The 21,728-nt window shown below is 43.6% G+C and overlaps 1 protein-coding gene across 2 annotated transcripts in view; it reads right to left on the bottom strand.

Moving 5' to 3' along the window:
- USH1C (USH1 protein network component harmonin) overlaps positions 1–6,861 on the bottom strand; it is a 605,394-nt gene extending 598,533 nt beyond the window's left edge. The window contains exon 1 of one of the 2 annotated variants that reach the window (XM_069223746.1): positions 6,704–6,861. In XM_069223746.1, coding sequence (XP_069079847.1) covers positions 6,704–6,739 — 36 coding nt within the window. In that variant the 5' untranslated portion in view covers positions 6,740–6,861. The remainder of the gene's footprint in view (positions 1–6,703) is intronic. The other variant, XM_069223747.1, reaches the window with a different exon arrangement.
- Between the last annotated feature and the right edge of the window lie 14,867 nt (positions 6,862–21,728).

Consider the following 21,728-nt stretch of genomic DNA (forward strand, 5'->3'; position numbering starts at 1 on the left):
TGATGACTCACTGTGCCCTTCAGGTTGTCACACACACCACATGCCAAATTGCTGATGGCCACATGATGTACTGTCATGCATGGAAGTGATGGGAATGGAGTCTCATGTAGGTTCTGTCTGCTCAGCCTGTAGAGACCAGGGCCCGTCAAATGTATCTCTCAGTATGGGACCTAGTCCAGGCTGTGGAAGAGTCACTATGACTATGCAATTGTGGCAGTGTGCCCACTCCCTGTACCCTAGGAGATCCTGGCATGTGGCCAATATGATGCTCTAGTGTCAAAACCTGCCCTCAATGTCTCAGTCCTTTGACTAGATTAGGAATGGGTACAGAGATAAATCATTAAACCAGTCCATATGTGCATTTTGCACCATTGTAAATGTGTGTCTTTCACTCATGACAGGTCTCTTATTCCCACAGCTCTGTTGTCAACTTCACACAGGTCATATTTGTCCTGTACAGTCCCACAGTGCAGACAGTGTGTTGATTCCTGTGAGGCCACAATATGTGACTCAGTAGCTTGGTCACATAGCAGAAACTGTACAATGCATGCCTTTGTGTGTTGGATGCTATTCCTGTAGGACAGACACATATGTCCAAAGGACTATTTTGTTGTACAGATACACACCACAAAACCCACCCCCTGAAGAGGCATGAGTCTGCATTTGTTATTTAACATGTCCACATATGGACAAGGAAGACACTTTCTGTACCCACCATGCCAGCCCCTTGGTTGTTACTCAAGTATAGTGGTGAAGTTTGTACTATGGCAGTTGCCTGTAGATACTGTATGCAGTGAGTCACTCTCACAGAGTGTCAATGTGTTGGTCCATTCAGGCCTAAGGAGTATACCCTTCAGAAGCCACATAAGTGTGTAGTGTTTCATTGTGGCTCACATCACAGTACAGGTTGCTGGAGCATGGGCTGCCTGATGTTAGTAAGCTTGCCTAGTCATTGTAGGCTATGAGCAGGGCAGTGGGTTAGTCTGCAGATGCAAATACATATGTCTGCAGTAATGTCCCTGTACTTATTTGCTTGTGTGTTTCACACTTGTGGAGTGTGAACAAATTTAGAAGTTTTAGCTTGGTGTTTCTGACATGTATGACTTAATCATTTGTGCCAAAACTTTTGATTGCAATCTCTTGATTTGTCTTTTGCATCCATGCAGGTCAATGCCCATCATAGGAACAAGCTACGGAGAGCCATTGCCCAGAAGGAGCGGACCCTGGGAGTCCACAACCGGTGGAGGGCACACTGTAACAAGAGGTGGGAGGACCCGAGCCAATGGGCCCGGAAGAGCACTGATGTCTAGTAGGAGATGACCTCCTAACGTGGGCAGGGTGTCCATCGTACCATGACACCCGTACAATCCACAAACAATTTGTTTTTCAGGGACAACATATGGCTGTGCACAGTGATCAATCAAGTACTGTTTGCTGTTGTAGTGGGTGTAATTTCTATGCAACAGACCACTACTCCTCAGTGTTACAGGCCAAAAGAAAGGTAGTGATGGATCACTGTCCTCAGCCATGTGTCTGGTGAAAGGAGAATATTGGCCGCTGCCACCCAGAGGCTACTTGTCCTTAGCGTATGACAGGTGCTGGTGCCTCACTACTGTCTGTAATGGGAAGATAGACAACATATATGTGACAGTGCAAACAGTTTTTTGGAGTACTGTTATGGATCGATAATTTCCCTTGGTAAGTGGGAAATGTCCCTTGACATGATTTATGTGCCATCACTGTTGTCAACATCCTTTGTGTCTACATGTCAGCATATGTACCTTTCTCTTTAGAAAAACATTTGCAAGCTGCTGTTTCATGTATGGTCTACTTGTGTTGAAAGGATAATTTCTGTATTGCCTCGCATATGTGCATGCCAACCTCTGTGTGGAATAGGACATTTACAAAGGGGTTTCATTTCATATTGTGCCACAGACAGGAGTGTGTCACCATTGATTTTTGGCTGACACATTCCCTCGCCCATCATAGCATGTCATTTGGCAAGCATGTACAACTGCAGTAGCAATGAGGGACATGATGGTTTGGCTTGGAGATTTTACCCACAATGTGCATTTCCATGCCATTGATGTAGAATCATGTAGCAAAGTGCTTTGCACATGTGAAATGGGGAAGGTTTGTAACCTGACTGTTGGCATGCATCAGGGAGTGGCTTGCAGTTATGTTGGAATCATCACATGTGTTTGGGTACAAGCATTCATCCACAAGCATCTGGCTTTGCATGACCAAATGGAGACAATGGTGTAGCGTCCAATTGGCATCATGTTGAGGGCCTTCTACAAGTACTTGCAAATCTCTGGGACTCTCCAACATCCAAAGGACTAATAGCGTCTACTGATGCACTCAGAGTATGTCATTGTAAGGGGTGACAGACACTGATGGTGATTTCCCTGGGACTTGCTGATTCATTGTGTTGTGGAGTTTAGAGACATATCTCCCTGACATTTTGTACATTTTGCCTACAGTGTCCATTTCCATGCCAAATGCGTGGCATATCTGAGCAACATTAGTACTACCTTCATGACTCTATTGGGACAAATTTCACTTGGTGAAGTGTGCATTGTGGATCTGTTTCCTGTGTGACATGAGAATTTCCATGTCACCTTCTCCACGGTATTATACTGTTGTCAGCAGCATGGCATGTTCTTGGTGCATCATTTCTTATTGTTATTGTGTATGTGACAAATAGATGTCTGCGTGACCTTGCGTGGGATCTGTGGGAATGCAGTTGGAACTGGCCTACCATTGTATGACAACAAGTGAGTGATGTATGGTCCCTGGAAGTAAAGGCGTCTAGTGAGAGCACAGTGATGTGCATTGACAATTGCATATACACATAGACTGACCAATGGCCTTAATTCTGAGGAATTTCCAGTAAATAAACCCAAACAGTTGGAATGTTGGGGGGTACACATTTGTCCTGCAATTCCTTTTCTACCTTTATGCTGTTCCTGAGTAACTTCTGTTGTCTGATAAAGTTGCTTGCTGATTCATATGTTGTTGTTTGCAGCATCTGACTTTGTGGGCAGTGCTGGTGTCACCCAAGACAAAGGTAGATGTTGACTGTATGGATACGTGGGTGTTAATGCAATTGTGGTGCCGTAGCACTCTGTTCTGTTTGGTATGGTAAGTATTGCATCTTGTTTTGTCCAATGTGGGCATGTATTGTGTTAGACCTGTCTCTCTGATATGGATTATAGATTCATCTAATGTGTGGCAGCTTGAGTTTTGTTTGTGCAGACATGGAGTGTGTTCAATTGTGCTATCTTTACATTTGACTGTGTATGTGTCCATTTTGCTGTCTGTACCATGCAGCTACTTCATGTAGATGTACGTCCCATGCAGTTGGAGTTGTATTTGCTTTGTTGACTTGCACTTCCCCATCATGCAGATTTGCATATCACTTGACTCTAGTACTATTTGTCCCTGAGATACTTGTAGGGCCAGTTCCTTTGTATATGATGTTTAAGGGGCATGTGCAAAGTGGTATGTGTCCCAGTGCAGCCTCATTCCCTGAGTGCTACTGATGTCCCCATCCCTATTGTGCAGGTATTGCTTGCATAGTGAGCTTTGTATATGTGTCTCTCCTTCTATTGTGCATCCCATTGTCCTTCCATTGTGTTGCAATGTGGGTGATGTGTGTGTCCATTGCAGGGCCGTTTACTGGGAGTGGTGTGTGTGTTCCATGCCACATCCATATATATGTGTGTTGATTGTGACGACAGTCCATGGCATGCCTGCAGTGCAAGTGTGTGAGTTGTATTTGTAGAGGTGATATTGCTGTGTTGCCAGTTTTGTGTGACACAATGTTGTGTACACTACACTGTCCCTGTGCCTGAGATGAGCAGACGTGTATTTTTGTGTAATATTGCGGTACAGTGTAAGTGACCTTCCCAAAGGAGGCATTTTGTTTCTGTGAATTTGTCCTTCTTTGTGCATGATACCGACCCTGGACAAAATGACACATGTACTTGGTACCCGTAGTGTGACTCCCATATGATATGGCTGATTGTGCGACGATCTGTTGCTGGGCGTAATGACACAGGCAGGTGTGCGTACTTGCGGACAGTTCCATATATGGCGGCGTGGATTTTGTGCACCTTTGATGATCAGCGGCAGGGCATGTGTGATGGGCTCCATGGTGGCACCGGACGTGTAAGGCTGCCTGCAGGTGAGTGTCTCCCTTTATACTTTCCATTTCCTCCAGCTGAGTCGTGGGGGTTGGACCACCACGGTCACATTGGCGGTGTGCAACCTCATATTATCTCTGCTGGGCTGTTTGTGCTGCCTCGTGAATGTGGCGGTCTGTACTGCCTGCCAATGCTGGCAGAACCGCAGCGGTCTTTGTTCCATAGGCCTGCATGACTCATAATACGACAGTCCGACTGCCAACCCAACGGCAGTCAGACGTCCACTGCCGCCATGCCGGTCCACACACTACCAAACTTGTAATACGGCCCTTTGTTTCTATTTACTTCAAGCCATGCTGCACAGCAGACCCCACTGCTGTGTAAATCTCTATAAAATACATTGACAATGCCAATAGGTCACACATTAATAAAACATTTAAAAAATATGGAAATATCTGGAAGAGTGAGACCAGCTTTCAAAGATGCTGGTCAGGGAGAAATTAACTTAGTCTACATTGCTATTTATTATTGTGATTAAAGCACTGCTCTCTTTTGTTTTTTCTACAACCATGAAAATGCAGGTCTTCAACTGGCTATATTCTTTTTTTCTCTATTTCAATACAATGAATTATCTTGTTTATCTGTAATTGTGGCCCTTGATGTGCGGGAACAATGTATTGATTAATAAAACGCCTTTCCTGCTTGAATAAAAATATGTTTTTAAAACGTCATGCATAAGCGAAATCTATTGGCTTTGCCAAAGCTTGTTTTTATATACTAGACATTTTGCAAGCACGTCACAGGTGCTGTGCAGGCGAAATCAAACGCTGGCCCCAGCCGCAGAGTGTACAGAGGGACCCCCAGTGCCTCCAATGTCTCACAGTGAATAGGGCCCCTCTGAACGCTTGGAGACACTCCTGCACTGCAGGGACCTGTGTTAAGGCCTTGCCGTGAACATAGTGCCAATATGCAGGTGAGTTTCACGTGAATTTATGAAAATTGGTGCCATCTGTCTGATTGCACAATATGACCGGGCCGTTTTTTTCCGTTAGGTACGCTCATTGATATTCCGTTTATATGCTCCACAAACGATGTTTGCATTATTTTTGTCAATTCCGGGCCAGTCACCGAGATGGTATGTTTTATAACCTCATCGACTACCAAACACTAGTAAAAATATTTATGTTAGAGAAGTTTTTTTATACAGACTCTGGGTAGATGCGCACTTCAAATGTCTCTCAAAATGCTTTAAAGCATTTCATTCAAATGTTTCTTCATTCGTGCAAAGCAGTTGGTGTCATCGCAGAGGAATATAGATTCACATGAGCAGTTCCTAACGTCATGATGCCATCAAGAATGATGTACTACGCGATGCTGTCCAGCCTCATATGCGCTAAACCAACCTTCAATTAAAAGCCAATGAACAATCAAGCTTCCTGGTTGAATAACCATCTGCGTTCCCTTGTGTTGTTGTATGGCAATTGGTCCCACCTTAAAAATAATGGCATAAAGTGTTCCGTTTCAGGGTCAAAAGTCAAAGGGTTAATGTGTAACAGGTTTTATTACCTTGCTCCAGTAACAGAGGTGCCATAAAATAAATATCAGGCCGCATGAAGCGGTGCCTCTGTGTTTGTCGGGAGAATCACAATTGGATCTGTTTTTGCAAAACCACATATATTATTTATGAGTATCATGTAGCGTTGGCAAAAGGGTTTTACAGACCTGAGCCGCAAGACAGCGAAAAAGAAAACATGCATTTGGCAAGTTCATGTGAGTCAAATGTGTTTTTCTTCTTTGCGCGAAATGAGTTTTAAAAAGAAAATGAGTGATGATGTCTATATTTCAGTTACTTTCCTTAACCCTCAGTTACTTTTCTTAACCCTCACGACCATTTGCAAAATGTGGTTTGTACATTAAATTTTAATACCCGTCACTGCACCTTTCACACAGCGGGCGACTGAGCATACTCTACGGCCAATCTTTAATACCATAAATTTGCCACGGAGCCTTCTTAAGTTTAACAGTACTTTCTCATAAAGAGTCAGTGTTATTCCATTATACTATTACAATACCTGTCCATAGCGCCGCCCCTAGTTTGTAAATACGTATATTCGAGACTTCAAATTGCTGTGAAATTCATTATTATAATACGTCGGTTGAGTGAATACAGACGTTTGCACACGCACTGCCTAACCCCCTTCCTATTTAAACCAGAAACATTTAAGACAGAAACCGTAGACATGGTTTGCCTATATAGAAAAGAAGCGTGTTTTAAACTGGCAAGCTGCTCGATTTGCTCTTAAACCTAACCTCTGACTTACACATTTACCCCCAGACGATAGAAACAATTGTACGCCCTGTCAAAACCTTCAGCCTGCCTTCCCCAGCAGCTTCAGACAAGAGTCGCCTCTCCTAGTTAATAATATATTTCCAAAGTCCATAGTCTCATCACCTGGCATTTTCTCCAGAAAACTAGACACGAACAAAGTTTTACTTTGTCATTTGTTATCAGAAGAGTTACATTCGAGGGTCAGTCAACAATGGCAAATTCTTACCTTATGCCTGAATTCTCTCGCCACTTTCCTCTCCATGATGCCCGCTGCTGACCGAAAGGTACCACAAATTGTCCCTGACAGGAGGACTGCGCTCCTGAAACTGGAGATGCAAAGCAGTCCAAAGTTGAGATGTAAGCGGCGGTTCGATTGGACACAACTGAAAGCCTGCGACAAGCTACTGCCTGCTGCTTTCCGATTGGCTGTTCTGGGTTTCCTGCACACCCGGGTTATTTGTTCTGTCATTAATTAAGAACTATATGACAGGACCATGGCTGGTTAACACCTCTGTAAATTGGCGTGGTGGGGGTGCGATTCGATGGTAAGCTTCATGCTGTGGTATGCATGGAAGTAAATTGCCTCATTATGAAAACAAATACTTGAATAGATAGATATGCGGCTATTTCTAGCTTTAATAATACAAAATATTTCACTGCAATTTTTGTTAATTTTTGAGCCACGTAGTTAGTTTGAATGAATATCGTATATTCGTGCCAGACAGACATGGCTGCACATAGTTCGTTTGAAATTCCCAGTAGAAATTTAATAGGGGCGTGTAACATACATGCCCTTTGCCTTCTAGTTTAGCACTTTCACGCTTGGCAAATCCATTAGTTAAGCCCTAAATTTACATAACGAATTAGTGAAGCATGAAAATAGACATGCCGAAAGTGACTGAGAAAATATTGAAATGAGATTAATGAGCCTTTAACTGTATATTGAAACGCTTTCCCTAAAATTAGCTAGAACTAATTTAACTTCATGAATGGAGGAAAAATAATCTAGTTTTGCAATTTCTCCCAGACTACAGTAGTTTAGGATGGATGGATGACATAGAGCACCGAAAAGAACGTAGTTAAAGCTCATTATTCAAGTCAATGTTTAATTACCAGTTTGAAAACTCCTCCACTTTTGAGTGGTCATGCATCTTGTTTATATTATTTGGTATGTTTGTGTTGTAATGAAAGTAGAGAAGTGCAGAATCAAAGACCAGGTTGAGGTTAAGGCCTAAAGTGATTAGATGACATGGGTTTATACAATGGTGTAACTATTACTAGTGCAGCAAGGCAGGTGCAGTGGTACCTGAGCGTTAGATACAGAAGGGCTAGAACCTGGCGAGTGAGACACACTTTACAACAAAAGGTAATAGTGTTGCGTAGGTTCTCATTATTCTAATGAGACTAATTGATTTTGAGCGGCAGAATCTCCTGCAGTGTCGCCCTAATCTGGGTTTTGCTCCTGCTAACTAGCAGTGCCTCATCTCTCCCAAGGGCAGGGATGATTGGGCATCCAAGCACATGACATAATTGATTTCTCAGGGAAACTGTGGTCACTCAGGTCTCATCTGTTTCTCTCAGTTACATTAGTCTCACATACACAATGACAGAGACAGTATATGTTTCAGTAAGATTTTAATGAAGCAACTGCATCTTAGATAGCAAAGCATGTGCTGCAATAACCAGGACAATACAGCATGACAAGATTAAAATGGCGACAAGGAGAGTAAAGCATAGCAATAACGCTACCATATTGTCACTGGAGTCAATAGACTAATTCCTACCTAGGCTATAATAGAGCACAGCATGTTAAGCTCTAATTCTGCCCTTCAGGTTCCCCAGGGAAGACATTATCCCCCATACCTGAGAAAAGGCCTGAAGTCTGCATAAGCAGCTGTAGCGAAGCATTCAGCAATCAGCATACAGTTGTGGTTCTCTGGCTGGAATCTCCCTCTAATGTGTAAGGGACAGGGAAGTGTTTTTATAATAAAACAGCTTATGCTCTGAGAAAATGTCCCTACATAAGGATGTGTGTTTTCTATGAATGTCAGAGACAAAACTTGTACCATGTTCACCAGCAACCTATTTTACTGCAGCCTTGAAAGAAGCACAGATTGAGCAGGAATGTCTTGTTTGAGAACATAGTGCTGGCCTAGACAAAAACAGCTAGATAGAGGGAAATAAAACAAGACTGCAAAAGTGGCTATTGTAAAAATAATAAAATGATGCCGAATAAAATATATTTAGGGTAAAGTACACAGCGGCAGGCCTAGTATGCTAAAATAACGTGCATGGAGCTATAACTAAAATGGCTACACAACACCCTCCCCTTTTTGGCTGAAGGTGGTTCAAAGCCTAAGTATATGTAAAAGCTACTACAACTCAACCTAGGATACATATGTAAAAAAATGTCAATAGTGACAAGTTAAAATGACACATGAGCATATATTAAAGGACAATTTCAAATGTAAACATGTGGCTTAAAAGGGACCGAATTTCAAGAGTCAGAGTCATTTTTTAAAATTGCCAATTGAATCCGGGGCAATGGAGGACAGGAAATCTTCCACTTCGGCAGGTGTTAAAGTTGGGAAGGCATCACCAAAAGGGACCAAGGAGCAGTCGTGTTCCGTAGCCTTGGCCTCAGCCAAGGCAGCAGCATTCCGTGGTGTGCCCGATAATGAGTTAAGGGCTGCGTCCTCCAGGAAGGGCAACTTATAAGTAGCTTCCATAGCAAATGCACCCTCAGTGCGTTTAGGAAAGTACCATCTTGCCTGGCATGTTACCCCCATTTTCAGTGTATGTATGTTTGTTTTTTCCTATGTGTCCCTGGGATCCTGCTTGGCAGGACCCCAGTGCTCATAATGTATGCCCTTTATGTGTTCCCTGTGTGGTGCCTAACTGTATCACTGAGGCTCTGCTAACCAGAACCTCAGTGTTTATGCTCTCTCTGCTTTTAAAATTGTCACTGCAGGGTCGTGACTAATTTTACCAATTCTCATTGGCATACTGGAACACCCTTATAATTCCCTTGTATTTGGTGCCTAGGTACCCAGGGTATTGGGGTTCCAGGAGATCCCCATGGGCTGCAGCATTTCCTTTGCCACCCATAGGGAGCTCAGACAATTCTTACACAGGACTGCCACTGCAGCCTGAGTGAAATAACGTCCACGTTATTTCACAGCCATTTTTTACTGCACATAAGTAACTTATAAGTCACATATATGTCTAACCCTCACTTGGTGAAGGTTAGGTGGCAAGTTACTTAGTGTGTGGGCACCCTGGCACTAGCCAAGGTGCCCCCACATTGTTCACGGCAAATTCCCTGGACTTTGTGAGTGTGGGGACACCATTACACACGTGCACTACATATAGGTCACTACCTATGTAACATGTCTAGGATCATGGAATTGTCACCCCAATACCATTCTGGTATTGGGCTGACAATTCCATGCATCCCCGGGTCTCTAGCACAGAACCCAGGTACTGCCAAACTTGCCTTCCGGGGTCACCACTGCAGCTACTGCTGCTGCCAACCCCTCAGACAGGTTTCTGCACCCCTGTGACCTGGGCAGCCTGGTCAGAGGAAGGCAGAACAAATGATTTCCTCTGAGAGAGGGTATTATACCCTCTCCCTTTGGAAATAGGTGTGAAGGGCTGGGGAGGAGTAGCCTCCCCCAGCCTCTGGAAATGTTTTGATGGGCACAGATGGTGTCCATCTCTGCATAAGCCAGTCTACACCAGTTCAGGGATTCCCCCAGCCCCGCTCTGGCGCGAAACTGGACAAAGGAAAGGGGAGTGACCACTCCCCTGACCAGCAACTCCCAGGGGAGGTGCCCAGAGCTCCTCCAGTGTGTCCCAGACCTCTGCCATCTTGGATACAGAGGTGTTGGGGCACAATGGACAGCTCTGAGTGACCAGTGCAAGCAGGTGACGTCAGAGACCCCCCTGATAGGTGCTTACCTTTCTCAGAAGCCAATCCTCCTTTTTGGGCTATTTAGGGTCTCTCCTCTGGGCTATTCCTCAGATAACAAATGCAAGAGCTCACCAGAGTTCCTCTGCACTTCCCTCTCCAAGTTCTGCCAAGGATCGACCGCTGACTGCTCCAGGACGCCTGCAAAACCGCAACAAAGTAGCAAGACTACCAGCAACATTGTAGCGCCTCATCCTGCCGGCTTTCTCAACTGTTTCCTGGGGGTGCATACTCTGAGGGCTGTCTGCCTTCACCCTGCTCTGAAAGCCAAGAAGAAATCTCCCATGGGTCGACGGAATCTTCCCCCTGCCAACACAGGCACCAAACTTCTGCATCACCGGTCCTCTGGGTCACATCTCATCCTGAAGAGCGTGGTCCCTGGAACACAGAAGCTGGGTCCAAGTGTCTCCCACAGTCCAGTGGCCCTTCTGTCCAAATTTGGTGGAGGTAAGTCATTGCGTCCCCACGCCAGACAGTAATCCTGTGTACTGCATGATCTGCAGCTGCTCCGGCTTCTGTGCACTTATCCAAGGATTCCTTTGTGCACAGCCTAGCCTGGGTTCCCAGCACTCCGTCCTGCATTGCCCAACTCGCTGAGTTGGACTCCGACGTCGTGGGACCCTCCTTTGTGACTCTGAGTCAACCGCTGTCCTCAGAGTTTCTAAGTGCCTGTTCTGGTACATCTGCAGGTGCTGCCTGCTTCTGTGGGGGCTCTCTGAGTTGCTGAGCACCCCCTCTGTCTCCTCCTCTGAGGGACGACATTCTAGTCTTTCCTGGTCCCCAGCAGCACCATAACCCTTAACCACTACTCTTGCAGCTAGCAAGGCTTGTTTGCAGTTTTTCTGAGTGGAAACAACTCTGCATCCTCCAGCACACCCTGTGACATCTTCTGACCAAAGGAGAAGTTCCTGGCACCTTCCGTTGTTGCAGAATCTTTGGCTTCTTCCACCAGGAGGCAGCCTTTTTGCACCTTCATCCGGGGTTTAGTGGGCACCTGCCCCCCCTGGACACTTGCGTGACTCTTGGACTTGGTCCCCTTCCTTTACAGGTCCTCAGGTCCAGGAATCTGCCTTCAGTGTTTTGGTAGCAGTTGTTGTTCTTGCAGAATCCCCTAACTCGACTATACTGTCTTTCTGGGGTAGTAGGGTAACTTTACTCCTACTTTTCACGGTCTTGGGGTGGGGTATTTTGGACACCCTTACTGTTTTCTCACAGTCCCAGTGGCCCTCTACAACCTACCATAGGCCTGGGGTCCATTCGTGATTCGCATTCCACTTTTGGAGTATATGGTTTGTGTTGCCCCCTAGGCCTATTTCTACCTATTGCATTCTATTGTGATTCTACATTGTTTGCACTACTTTTCTTACTGTTACTTACCTGATTTTTGGTTTGTGTACATATAATTTCTGTATATTATTTACCTCCTAAGTGAGGGTATCCTCTGAGATACTTTTGGCATATTGTCACTAAAATAAAGTACCTTTATTTTTAGTAACTCTGAGTATTGTGTTTTCTTGTGATATAGTTCTATATGATATAAGTGGTATAGTAGGAGCTTTGCATGTCTCTTAGTTCAGCCTAAGCTGCTTTGCCATAGCTACCTCTATCAGCCTAAGCTGCTAGAAACACTTCTATTCTACTAATAAGGGATAACTGGACCTTGCACAAGGTGTAAGTACCCCAAGGTACCCACTATAAGCCAGGCCAGCCTCCTACAGTGCGCATGTCTGGTAATGAACCCTCAGCGAGAACATCAACAGATCAGCGTCCAGTGAAAGCAAGCGCTGCGAGGAAATACAAACTACGAGTGCATGTTCAAAAGAGCACCAAAGGCACCAAAACACAGGCTGAACACAATGAAAACCGGTCTTAATGACAGAGACCAGTCACACTCCAATTCCTGCAGGAGTGTTGCTCCAAAGTACTGCATCATACGTTCACGACACAGCTGCGCTGATGGGAGCGCTGTCATTCCTCCTTTTTGCCGTGGGACAGCCAATGCGCATGAAAAATAGCAACAGCAAAACGCCAACTATTATAGCCACCAAAGTTATTGGAAATCCCCTGAAAATACTGGAGAAAATTGAGTGGATGGCTGATGAAATTAAACCAAACATGGAGGAGAAGGTGTGAGTGAAACCAGAACCAACAACCTTAAAGAAATTTGCGATTCTAGTAGTACAGGATGCATTAAATATTCGTCCCACGAGTTCACCAAAGTGTCTCGGAAAGTTGGCACTTAAAAGGGACTGTATCTCTGCTGACGACCTTACCACCTGAAGTGTGTAGGTCTTGCGTGCAGATGTGAGAGCCACATGTTTTTGAAACAGTAAAGCCTTGAGTCTGCTCAACTTGTCAAAATTCACATTAGAAGTACCAATATGGGGCCAAATGTCAGCTTCCTCTTTTATTCTAGCGGGAGGAAAAAGTACGTTCCTGCAGCATGTAACAATCTTAGAGACCGAAACAACATAAACTATTCCGGCTCGCATCCCACAACAGTCTTTACCATTGAGGAGAACATGGCTGCCTTTTGAAAGCACCTGGAACATAGGTATAATTAAGGGGCCTGGAACTCCCTTCAGATAACAAGCCAGATTCGATGCATACGCGTTACACACCCCATGCAAGGAAAGCTGTTTACAAACCATTGAATGGCTGACAGAAGGCTTGCATTCACTGCCGCTAAAATGACCTCTTTCATGCCACTGTTACATTTGTACGAGAAGGGTAGCTCCCACACCTCTTGGATGTAAATATCTCCCAGCCTTTCATATCTGCCTACCGGAATGTGTTTTAAACAGGACTTGAATTGTAGTGTGGAAATAGGCAGATTAATGACCCCGTGTATTAACCACTCATCAGATGATATTTCAGCCACAGTAAAAGGCAACTTTTCTAACTTTTCAATGTTTAACATGACATAAGTTGCTTCTTTCTCAGCCATTAGTTGTTGTTGTCGCGTTAAATTAATTGTAGAAAATATGTCCCTTGCACTAACTTGTTGCCAGGGAATGCGACCTGCCTTCAGTGTTTGAAGTGTCCAACCCAACTGCATAATGGACCTTACTTGACTCTGTCCATGGTGTAATGAAGACATATCTGTTTGTATGATATCTATAGCAGAAGAGCGATGTTATTTAAGGTGTATATCAGGTAGGACAGGGTATTGATCCCATTATCTACAACAGCTAATGCCTTCTGTAAGTGTTTTTGGTCAATTTGCCTTAACCGGGCAGCAGCTTCTTGTTGGGAAAGCTTCCAAATTTCATTATATATGTCATATAAGAAGCACTTTCTGCGTTGTTTAATGGGGCCTAACAGGAAATCCTGTAAGTCGTTATTAGACAGGAGACTGAGGTGTTCTCTAACCACATTTAGTGAGGAACTCTTTAACCACTGCTGGCATAGTTTCCCTACACTGTATGTTGTTACTATACCCACATGTTCGGATGACCTATAGCGAGGGTCCGGCCTACTAGCTCTAAAACCCCCTGTGGAGTTTATAAAACGCATTGGTATCTATTGGCCACAATAACCACCCGCCAGGACATGACAATGAAGCATTAAACATGCTATTTTGGACCCATTCATCGAGCTGATCTTCAGTTGCATTTATATATTTTTGCCATTTATGAAATTTTTAATCGCCAGGAATACTGGGCGTGTTCAATTCCTTAATCTTTGCTAAGCCTAAACAACTTGTTTGTTGTACAGTTTAATTTCGAAAAATAATTTGAACAGGTATCAAGCATGCTCTAAACAAAGCATCCTTCCCCCGTATTTGCCAATGTCTAGTTCCCCACACACTTTTTAAGTCAATCAACTTCAGCCAATATTCATAGCCTTCTATAGTCAACCGGTAAACAAAGGAATCCGAATAAATAAATTTCACATTTGTCAATAATATGCGTACATTTTCGGTAGGTGGCAATTTAAAATAATATGACTCAACATTTTTAACATCATGCCCAGAAAAATATGTAAACTTTTCAGAGTAGTTTCTAGAACTCCCTTGAGGTGGAGTTGGACAAAGTTCTCATTGTGTGTAATTAAAAACAGTCTTCAGGATACTTGCTCTGTGGATGAAATGGTGCCCACAATAATTGTAGCAAACAATATCACCATAATTCTCTTTAGTTTGATAAACATCTTCGTTTTCAAATTCAGTGTAATACTGTAATTCAGTCATCATAGAATCAACTGTTTTTATATCCCAATCATCAGAAACAACTCCGGGCATTATTATTTTGTTCACTGAAACACATATGGTGTTTGAATGACCTCTCTGGGGCCGAATATATCAAATGTTACTTTATCCCAAACAATCCCATCAGGAATTGGTATGGCAGAAATGTTCACAAAAGACAAGTCTCTACGGACCTTGTGAGAAGAAAAGTGTGGGTTTAGGACCTCATCCACCAGTTCAATGGTCGATTTTTCAGGAAGAAAATGACCATGTATTAACAAAAAGAATGTTATAACAAACCCAATCCAAAGCAGGAAGGCTAGTACAGTTGAGGAATGCCACAGATAGTTCCATGGACGAATAAAGTCAGTTGTTTTAAGCCAATGTGGTTTTGACAGTTCAGGTGTCGAAGAGGCAAATGAGTCCAAAATGTTGTAGTTGATGTCGGCAAAGTATCCAGAAGCAGTTTGTGCAAAAACTGGAGCCGTGTTTGTAGGTGGAGTGGGTGTTCCCCCAGTTGCTCAGAATAAATGACGCCATCCGTCTGTGTTTAAGCTGTGTCAAATCGATCAGTTATTTCTGCATTGTTTGATGTCAGTGGAACCAATGCAAGATCATTTTCCACCCTCCCCAAGCTTGGAGAGGTGTCATTGTAGCTGCTCACAACTTGTAAAGGAACATCTCGACCAGTAGTGAGAGGGATTTGGGAACTACTGTCTGTTACTTTTAGTCAGCTGTGCAGGATCAGCCACATGGTGTAACTTGACATTGTCGATAGATACAAAGCTGTTTTCTTTGGCACTTGCCAAGGGTGGTAGAATGCCATTTCTGGTACCGTGTATTCCCAAAACTGAGACTGGTGCCCGATAAGAAGGACCAAACTCCTTTTTCACAGCAACCTTTTCACGTACTAGATTCCCAACTTTAGGAATCCAGCCTTGAGGCATTACAGGTAGTTCCTTAATTCCTGTGGAGGCAGCACTGGCAGAAATGTTGTCATCACAGAACTGTTGCAATTCCTTTAAGACAGTGACACGTTCATTTATGTCAAAGGGTGTTTCTGCCGCCTCCACACCAGAACCATCAAGATCTGGAACATACATTTGAGTTCTGAACAGGCACTCCTAGGAAGTACCACTCCCCCAGGGACCTTCTAGGCAGATTGTTGAGTGCTCTCTGGACTCCATACAGGTGATTAAGCCAACTACGACCCGTACCTAAGATTCTAGCTGTTAAGGATTGCTTCAAATCACAGTTTAATCGCTCCACAACACTATTTCCCTTGGGATGAAATGGAGACGAGTACTCGAGTTGGACCCCCAATGAAGTCATGGCGTCCCTGAATGCCCTTGAGGCGAAAGCAGGGCCCTGGTCCGAGTGGAATGCCTCAACTGCATATGTACAGATAAAGACTCGCAAATTTTTAAATTTTTAATAACAGTCCGAACGTCAGCTGAGCGTTGTGGCCACACCCATAGAAATCTGGAGCAGGAGTCAACAGCGACTATGATGTATTTGTATGCACTGTCCGGTGTTAGGGGACCGCAGTGGTCCAAATACACACAATGTAAAGGTTTGTTGGAAATTAAGAGGGGTGTCTGCAGTGGGCGTTTAGCAGTGGAAACTTTAATTTGTTGGCAGATGTCACAACAAATGACATACTGCTTGGCCTCTTTGTATAGGCATGGCCACCAATAATGGGCTTGTAACAATGATTGTAGCCGCCCCACCAGAATAGGCAGAAGCTACCCCCTCATGCGCTGCTTTAATCAACTCTGGTCTTATATCTTTATTGGGAATATCTCTAACCCCTACGCCTGGTATCTTAACCTCAGCGTTTAGGCAGCCTCCCATTCGGTAGGAATATTTAGCAGGAAATGCTTTTGGATAGGGCGTACCTTCAGCTGTGGCTTTCACGGCAGCCCATATGTCCTCGTCCGGTTTCGCACCTGGGTGGGTTACTGCAGCAACAGTGGCCGCAGCTACTACTGACTTTGCAGCTTCATCAGCCAGTGTATTCCCAGCAACGTGTATTTCAGCACGCTGGTGTCCAAGTGTATGTACAACATGGACATTTGGTAGCGTTTCCTTCAGGTCCGCTACTTTCCCCCACAGAAGTCTGTGTTTAATGGTGTTGCCTTTAGAATCTCTGAACCCATTCTGGCGCCAGTAATGCAGGTATTCATTGAAGAACTGGACACAGTAGTACCAATCACAAACAATCAGTGTTAGCTGTGCAGGATCCGTATGTTCCAGTGCCATCACCAGAGCCTTTAGCTCTGCTAATTGTGCTGTGCAATCCCCTAGGGTTTGCATTTATGTATGTTGGGGACAAAATTTATTATCCTCCATGTAGCCACTTATGACTGCGCAATCAGCGGAGTATTGATGCTTTGTGCCAATTGCAGGTTGCGCTGAGCCATCGGTGTACATGACTCTATGATACTGATCAATAGGCAATAGGCAATATGTGTGCCGGAACTGGGTATTCTAGTTCATATTGCAAACATTCTTGAGTTTGTAATTTTGGGTAAAAAATGTAGTCTACATCAGTGGCTGTCAAAGACGTGGCCTATTGTATCCAACATGGATGTAAAGCTTTTGCTTTAGGAATGCTGGCTTTGGTAACAGCCTCAAGGGCTGGAATTGGGGAAACAACAATAATGCATTTGCCTTGGGCTAGAGGTCTCTCTTTAATGACAGCCATCTGAACAGCAGTGAGAATTTTCTCAGTGGGAGCAAAGCGTTGTTCTGCTGCTGAGTACAAATGTGATTTGTATGCAATCGGGACTGTCTCACCCTCATTGAAAGTTACACAGTTGAAACCAATGGGACCAGCAATTACTCTGATGATCAAATTTGTTTTGTTGTCCCTTGTGTGTAAGTGTTGTGCTGCAGGCATGTCTATTTGCAGGTCTCTGAGAATGCGTGTGTGTTAAACTGTCCAAAATTTACTTGAAAAGTCAAGATGTATTAAGTCATATAAAGGTTTTATGCGTGATGCATAATCAGGAATGTAGGATCTGACAAAATTTAGGAAACCCAATAGTGATTGGAGTTTTTTAATGGTATTTGGAGGTTGCAATTGTACGCATTTTTCTAATGCTAGTCTTTTTCCTTCACTCAATAGCTCGTATCCCAAAAACAGGACGCTAAGTGAGGTTATTTTAGTTTTTTTTTAAATTGAATTTGTAGCCAAATTCAGCAAATCCCACAACAATGCGGGCTACCCATCTTAAATGTTGTAGCTGTTCATCATCCGTGAGCTAGCTATCATCTACATAGGACAATGCTTCAAGGTCAATGTCATGCAAGATTGAAGTCACTCGAGCTGCAAACAGTCCTGGACTGTTCTTGTACCCCTTGGGTAAACAACAGAATTTTTTCTGGGAGGCTGGTGAGCTGAAACTTGTTAAGTCTCTACTCGTAGGCGCTATATTTTGGCAGAAAAAAACATTGGAAATGTCCAGTGTGTTTTTTTATTTTTTGTGCACTATGGCCCTTTTATATACTTTTGTATTGCTGCATTTGTGCCGCTTTTTGACGCAAAAGCGGCGCAAGCATACACAAATGTATTTTGTAAGTTTGTGCTGCTTTTGCGTAAAAAATGGCGCAAAAGCAGCCCTAAAAAGTATAAATATGGGCCTATGTTCATCAGTGCAGTGAGTTTTGTATATGTGCGTGTATGACTGTTTAAGTCTCTGTTTAAGTGTCTGTAGCCTAAGACTATTCTGTATGAATGGTCCGGTTTACCTACTGGGAAGATTCTCTTCTCTCTTTTTTATAGGAGTTTGTTGTTTTTTATCCCAGCGTTTGTTGTTACCCTCAGGAGCTTGCTTGGTAAAATCTTTATTAGATTTACCCTGAAGTTGTGGTTTTGTTGGTCTGGCCCCCAGACTATCTCGACCAATACTAGAATAGGCCTCTGCAATAATCTTTGGCCGCACACGTTCTTGATCCTCTTGAGGAACATCCCGGAGCAGCATGCGCACTGCTAATCCGACCGGTTCCCCTTTAAGGTTACTTAAAATAATTGAGGATAGCGTGGCAAAATTGGGGTTAATTGCATCCCTAAGTCCAGGGCCGGGGCATTTCCGTATTCATCTTGAATTCGTTTCAACACTTCCTGTAAGTTGGCAAGTGTCGGTGTACCATGTGCAGTAGTATAGAGCGTGGCAAATACCGTGCCCCATGTATTACAGTGATCTATTGTGGGAACCATCCCAAATGGCAAGCACATTGTTAGTATTCTGTGTTTATCCTTAGGTCCCGTATGGGGAAATACTGTTTCCAGTGCATTTATTTTTTGAGCTAACCAGAATGGAATTTCTTCATGTTTGGCGGATACCTGACCCATGTTCGAATGTACAGTCACTGGATTAATACCTGACATCACTGCATGTGGTTGCGTTGGAGCAGCACGTACTGGTTTTGTATTTAATGTTTGCATTACAAACTGTATTAAACGTCTGTATATTGCTGTCAAATCAGTATATAAACGACAGACTTCAGCTACCATTAGGTTCGCTGCAGGAGGGTGAGGTGTATAATGGCCAATAAAGGCCAGGCAGGACCATCATTACTTAGAGGACCTAACCTAACAGGTAAAATCGTGTGGGGTAGGGTGCCATCAAGCCAATTATTATGTCCTTGATAAGATAAAGGTATTCCTAAATATGCATATGCTCTGTATTGTCCAGGTACGTTTGTAGGTATATAATGATGAAATGTGTTTGTGTTCCCATCAACTGCTGGAAATGTGACCTAAGAATAGACGAGTTCTGTTCTATAAGCTGCATGTGCATCCACCACAAATATAACTGGATCCCCCTGGGCCTTTAGGCCATTTGCGAATAAGTGTGCAATGAGGGGTTGTCTTTTATATTGACTGCAATTGCAACCTGTTGCGGATTCGCCATATTAGATCTTACATTTGTTCAGAGATAAGCACACCAAATGGAGATTTTCCTTTTAGGATTCAAGCTTGAAAAACCTCCAGCATCAGATAGGGTGCCCTACTTGCTGAGGAGGAAAGCCTCAATACCACGGACATCTCCATATATAGTAATGAGGTGTCTTTGTATATAGTGAGACAGTGATACTCAGGAGGACCCGAAAATTTGAGCCTGACCAAACGTTGGCGGCCTCATGTCGCGTAGGCTCTCATTATTCTAATGAGACTACTGGATTTTGAGTGGCAGTATCGCGTGCGGTGTCGGAGACTGAGTTTGACCCACTACAGATGACACCTGTCGCCCTAATCCGGGTTTTGCTCCGGCTAACAAGCTGTTTGAAACTGCAGCGGACTTCAAGTGTGACCCACTTTAAGCAGTGTGAAAAGAAACAATTCTGTTGCATTTTCTTATGTTGGTGATCAGACTGACTTCAGGTCAGCAAATGATTTTCGGAGTATTTAGCTAGGTGACTTGTGGGCTGATATATTTGGTTGTGGTAAGGATACTCCGTAGCAATGGTGACAATTATCATTACTGGCAACGTAATGGTCTACCTGTCCGATTTAGATACAGGAGGATTTGGCTATGGCAGTGACTACTCCATCATCACCATAGCCAAACCCTGTCCGACAGGCCGACGGAGTAAGGGCCGTCAGAGAAATGGCTATATGTCTGCCAATCCAATCAGGATGGACAGACATACAGCCTTTTATTTTTTACTATTTTGTCCACACCAGGCAAACCCTGGCAGTGAGGGGCAGCAAGATGCTAATAATGCTACCTCGCCAAGGGAGATGACTCCACTAGCGAGGGGGGCATTGCATATTTTATTTTCAAAAAGAAAAAACGGTTCAAGATTTTCTTCTTGAAAATAAAAATAGAAAACCGTTTGGTGCAGCTCTGCACCAAAAAGTTAAATGACGGCAGTTCCTGATACTTCATTACAAATGACAGCCTGCATTTATAAATTTGGCCGGCAGTCCCTCTCCCATGGAGACAGAGTAATTTGCTCTTGCGCCCAGGGTGAATTACAGGTTGTCTGCCAAATTATAACTGAGGCCCTTAGGCAGCACAGTTATAAGAGTACTGTTGTCGTCTGTGCAAGATACCACCATTGCTGTACTGCAACCTTGAAGTCATGTTTGAGGATGAAGTGTCTGAAGTTATGGGGAAGCTTCAGGTGAAATCTAGAAAATGTATTAACTTCCTTGGGATGAAGTTCAAAATTGAGAGAGCTATGCATCAATGTTTGATGGCGTTTCTACCATTCTTGGATAAATCAGGGGATATACTATCTCTGTTGTATTGTTAGCTGCATCACAGAGAATTGTTTTGTGTTAAAACTTTTTTATTGTTGTTTGCCAGCATAAAGGTGCAGGGAGCAGTTAGAGTTAATGCATTCTGGGTTGCAAGGTAAATCTAATCAGCACAGGACAATTAGAATATTTTGGTTATAATTAAAAATTGAAAGGGGCTGTAGAAAAACAGGTGCTAACCTGTAAAAACTTCCATTTTTTTCAGCTTACGAACTGGTGCTCTGGAGTGAGATCCACTAATGGAGCCTCACCCACTGTAAGTTCTATGTTAAAATGTGGTTTGAGCTGTAACCTCCAGTGCCCACTTTTTAAAATTAGTCTAAGCTGTGTTGAGAGGTTACATGTGAACATAGGCACACACAACCTGCTTGTGTGTACAGGCTGAGCGAGGAACATTGCTAAGTGTTCAAGTAGGAGGTTAAAGCAAATTTTAATTCGTCAGTCTGTGATAATTTAATTTGATTAATTTATTATGCATGATTCAAAGAACTTTTCATTAAAATACGCCAGACAACACTTGGTTTGATCCTTACAGGGCGTGCAGGCCTGGGGCATTTTCAAGGCTAAATAGTTTTCCGTACTGTTGAGGCAGAAGTATGAATAAACACCTGGTTGAAAGGATAATCCATAATTCAAATAGTTCGTCATAGTTCCTTTATTGTAATTTCACTAACCTATCACTAACCTATCACATGACCTTTGGTTAGTAGGAAACTGATTCCCTGCGGTCCATTAGAAGGAAGGTGCATGTGCTCTTGGTGAACCCGGTAGCGAGGAAGACTTTTGCCAGACTCAGCATCTGCGCTCAGGTTGCACATTCA

Source organism: Pleurodeles waltl, chromosome 3_1 (genome assembly GCF_031143425.1).
Source record: "Pleurodeles waltl isolate 20211129_DDA chromosome 3_1, aPleWal1.hap1.20221129, whole genome shotgun sequence".
Lineage (NCBI taxonomy): Eukaryota > Metazoa > Chordata > Amphibia > Caudata > Salamandridae > Pleurodeles > Pleurodeles waltl.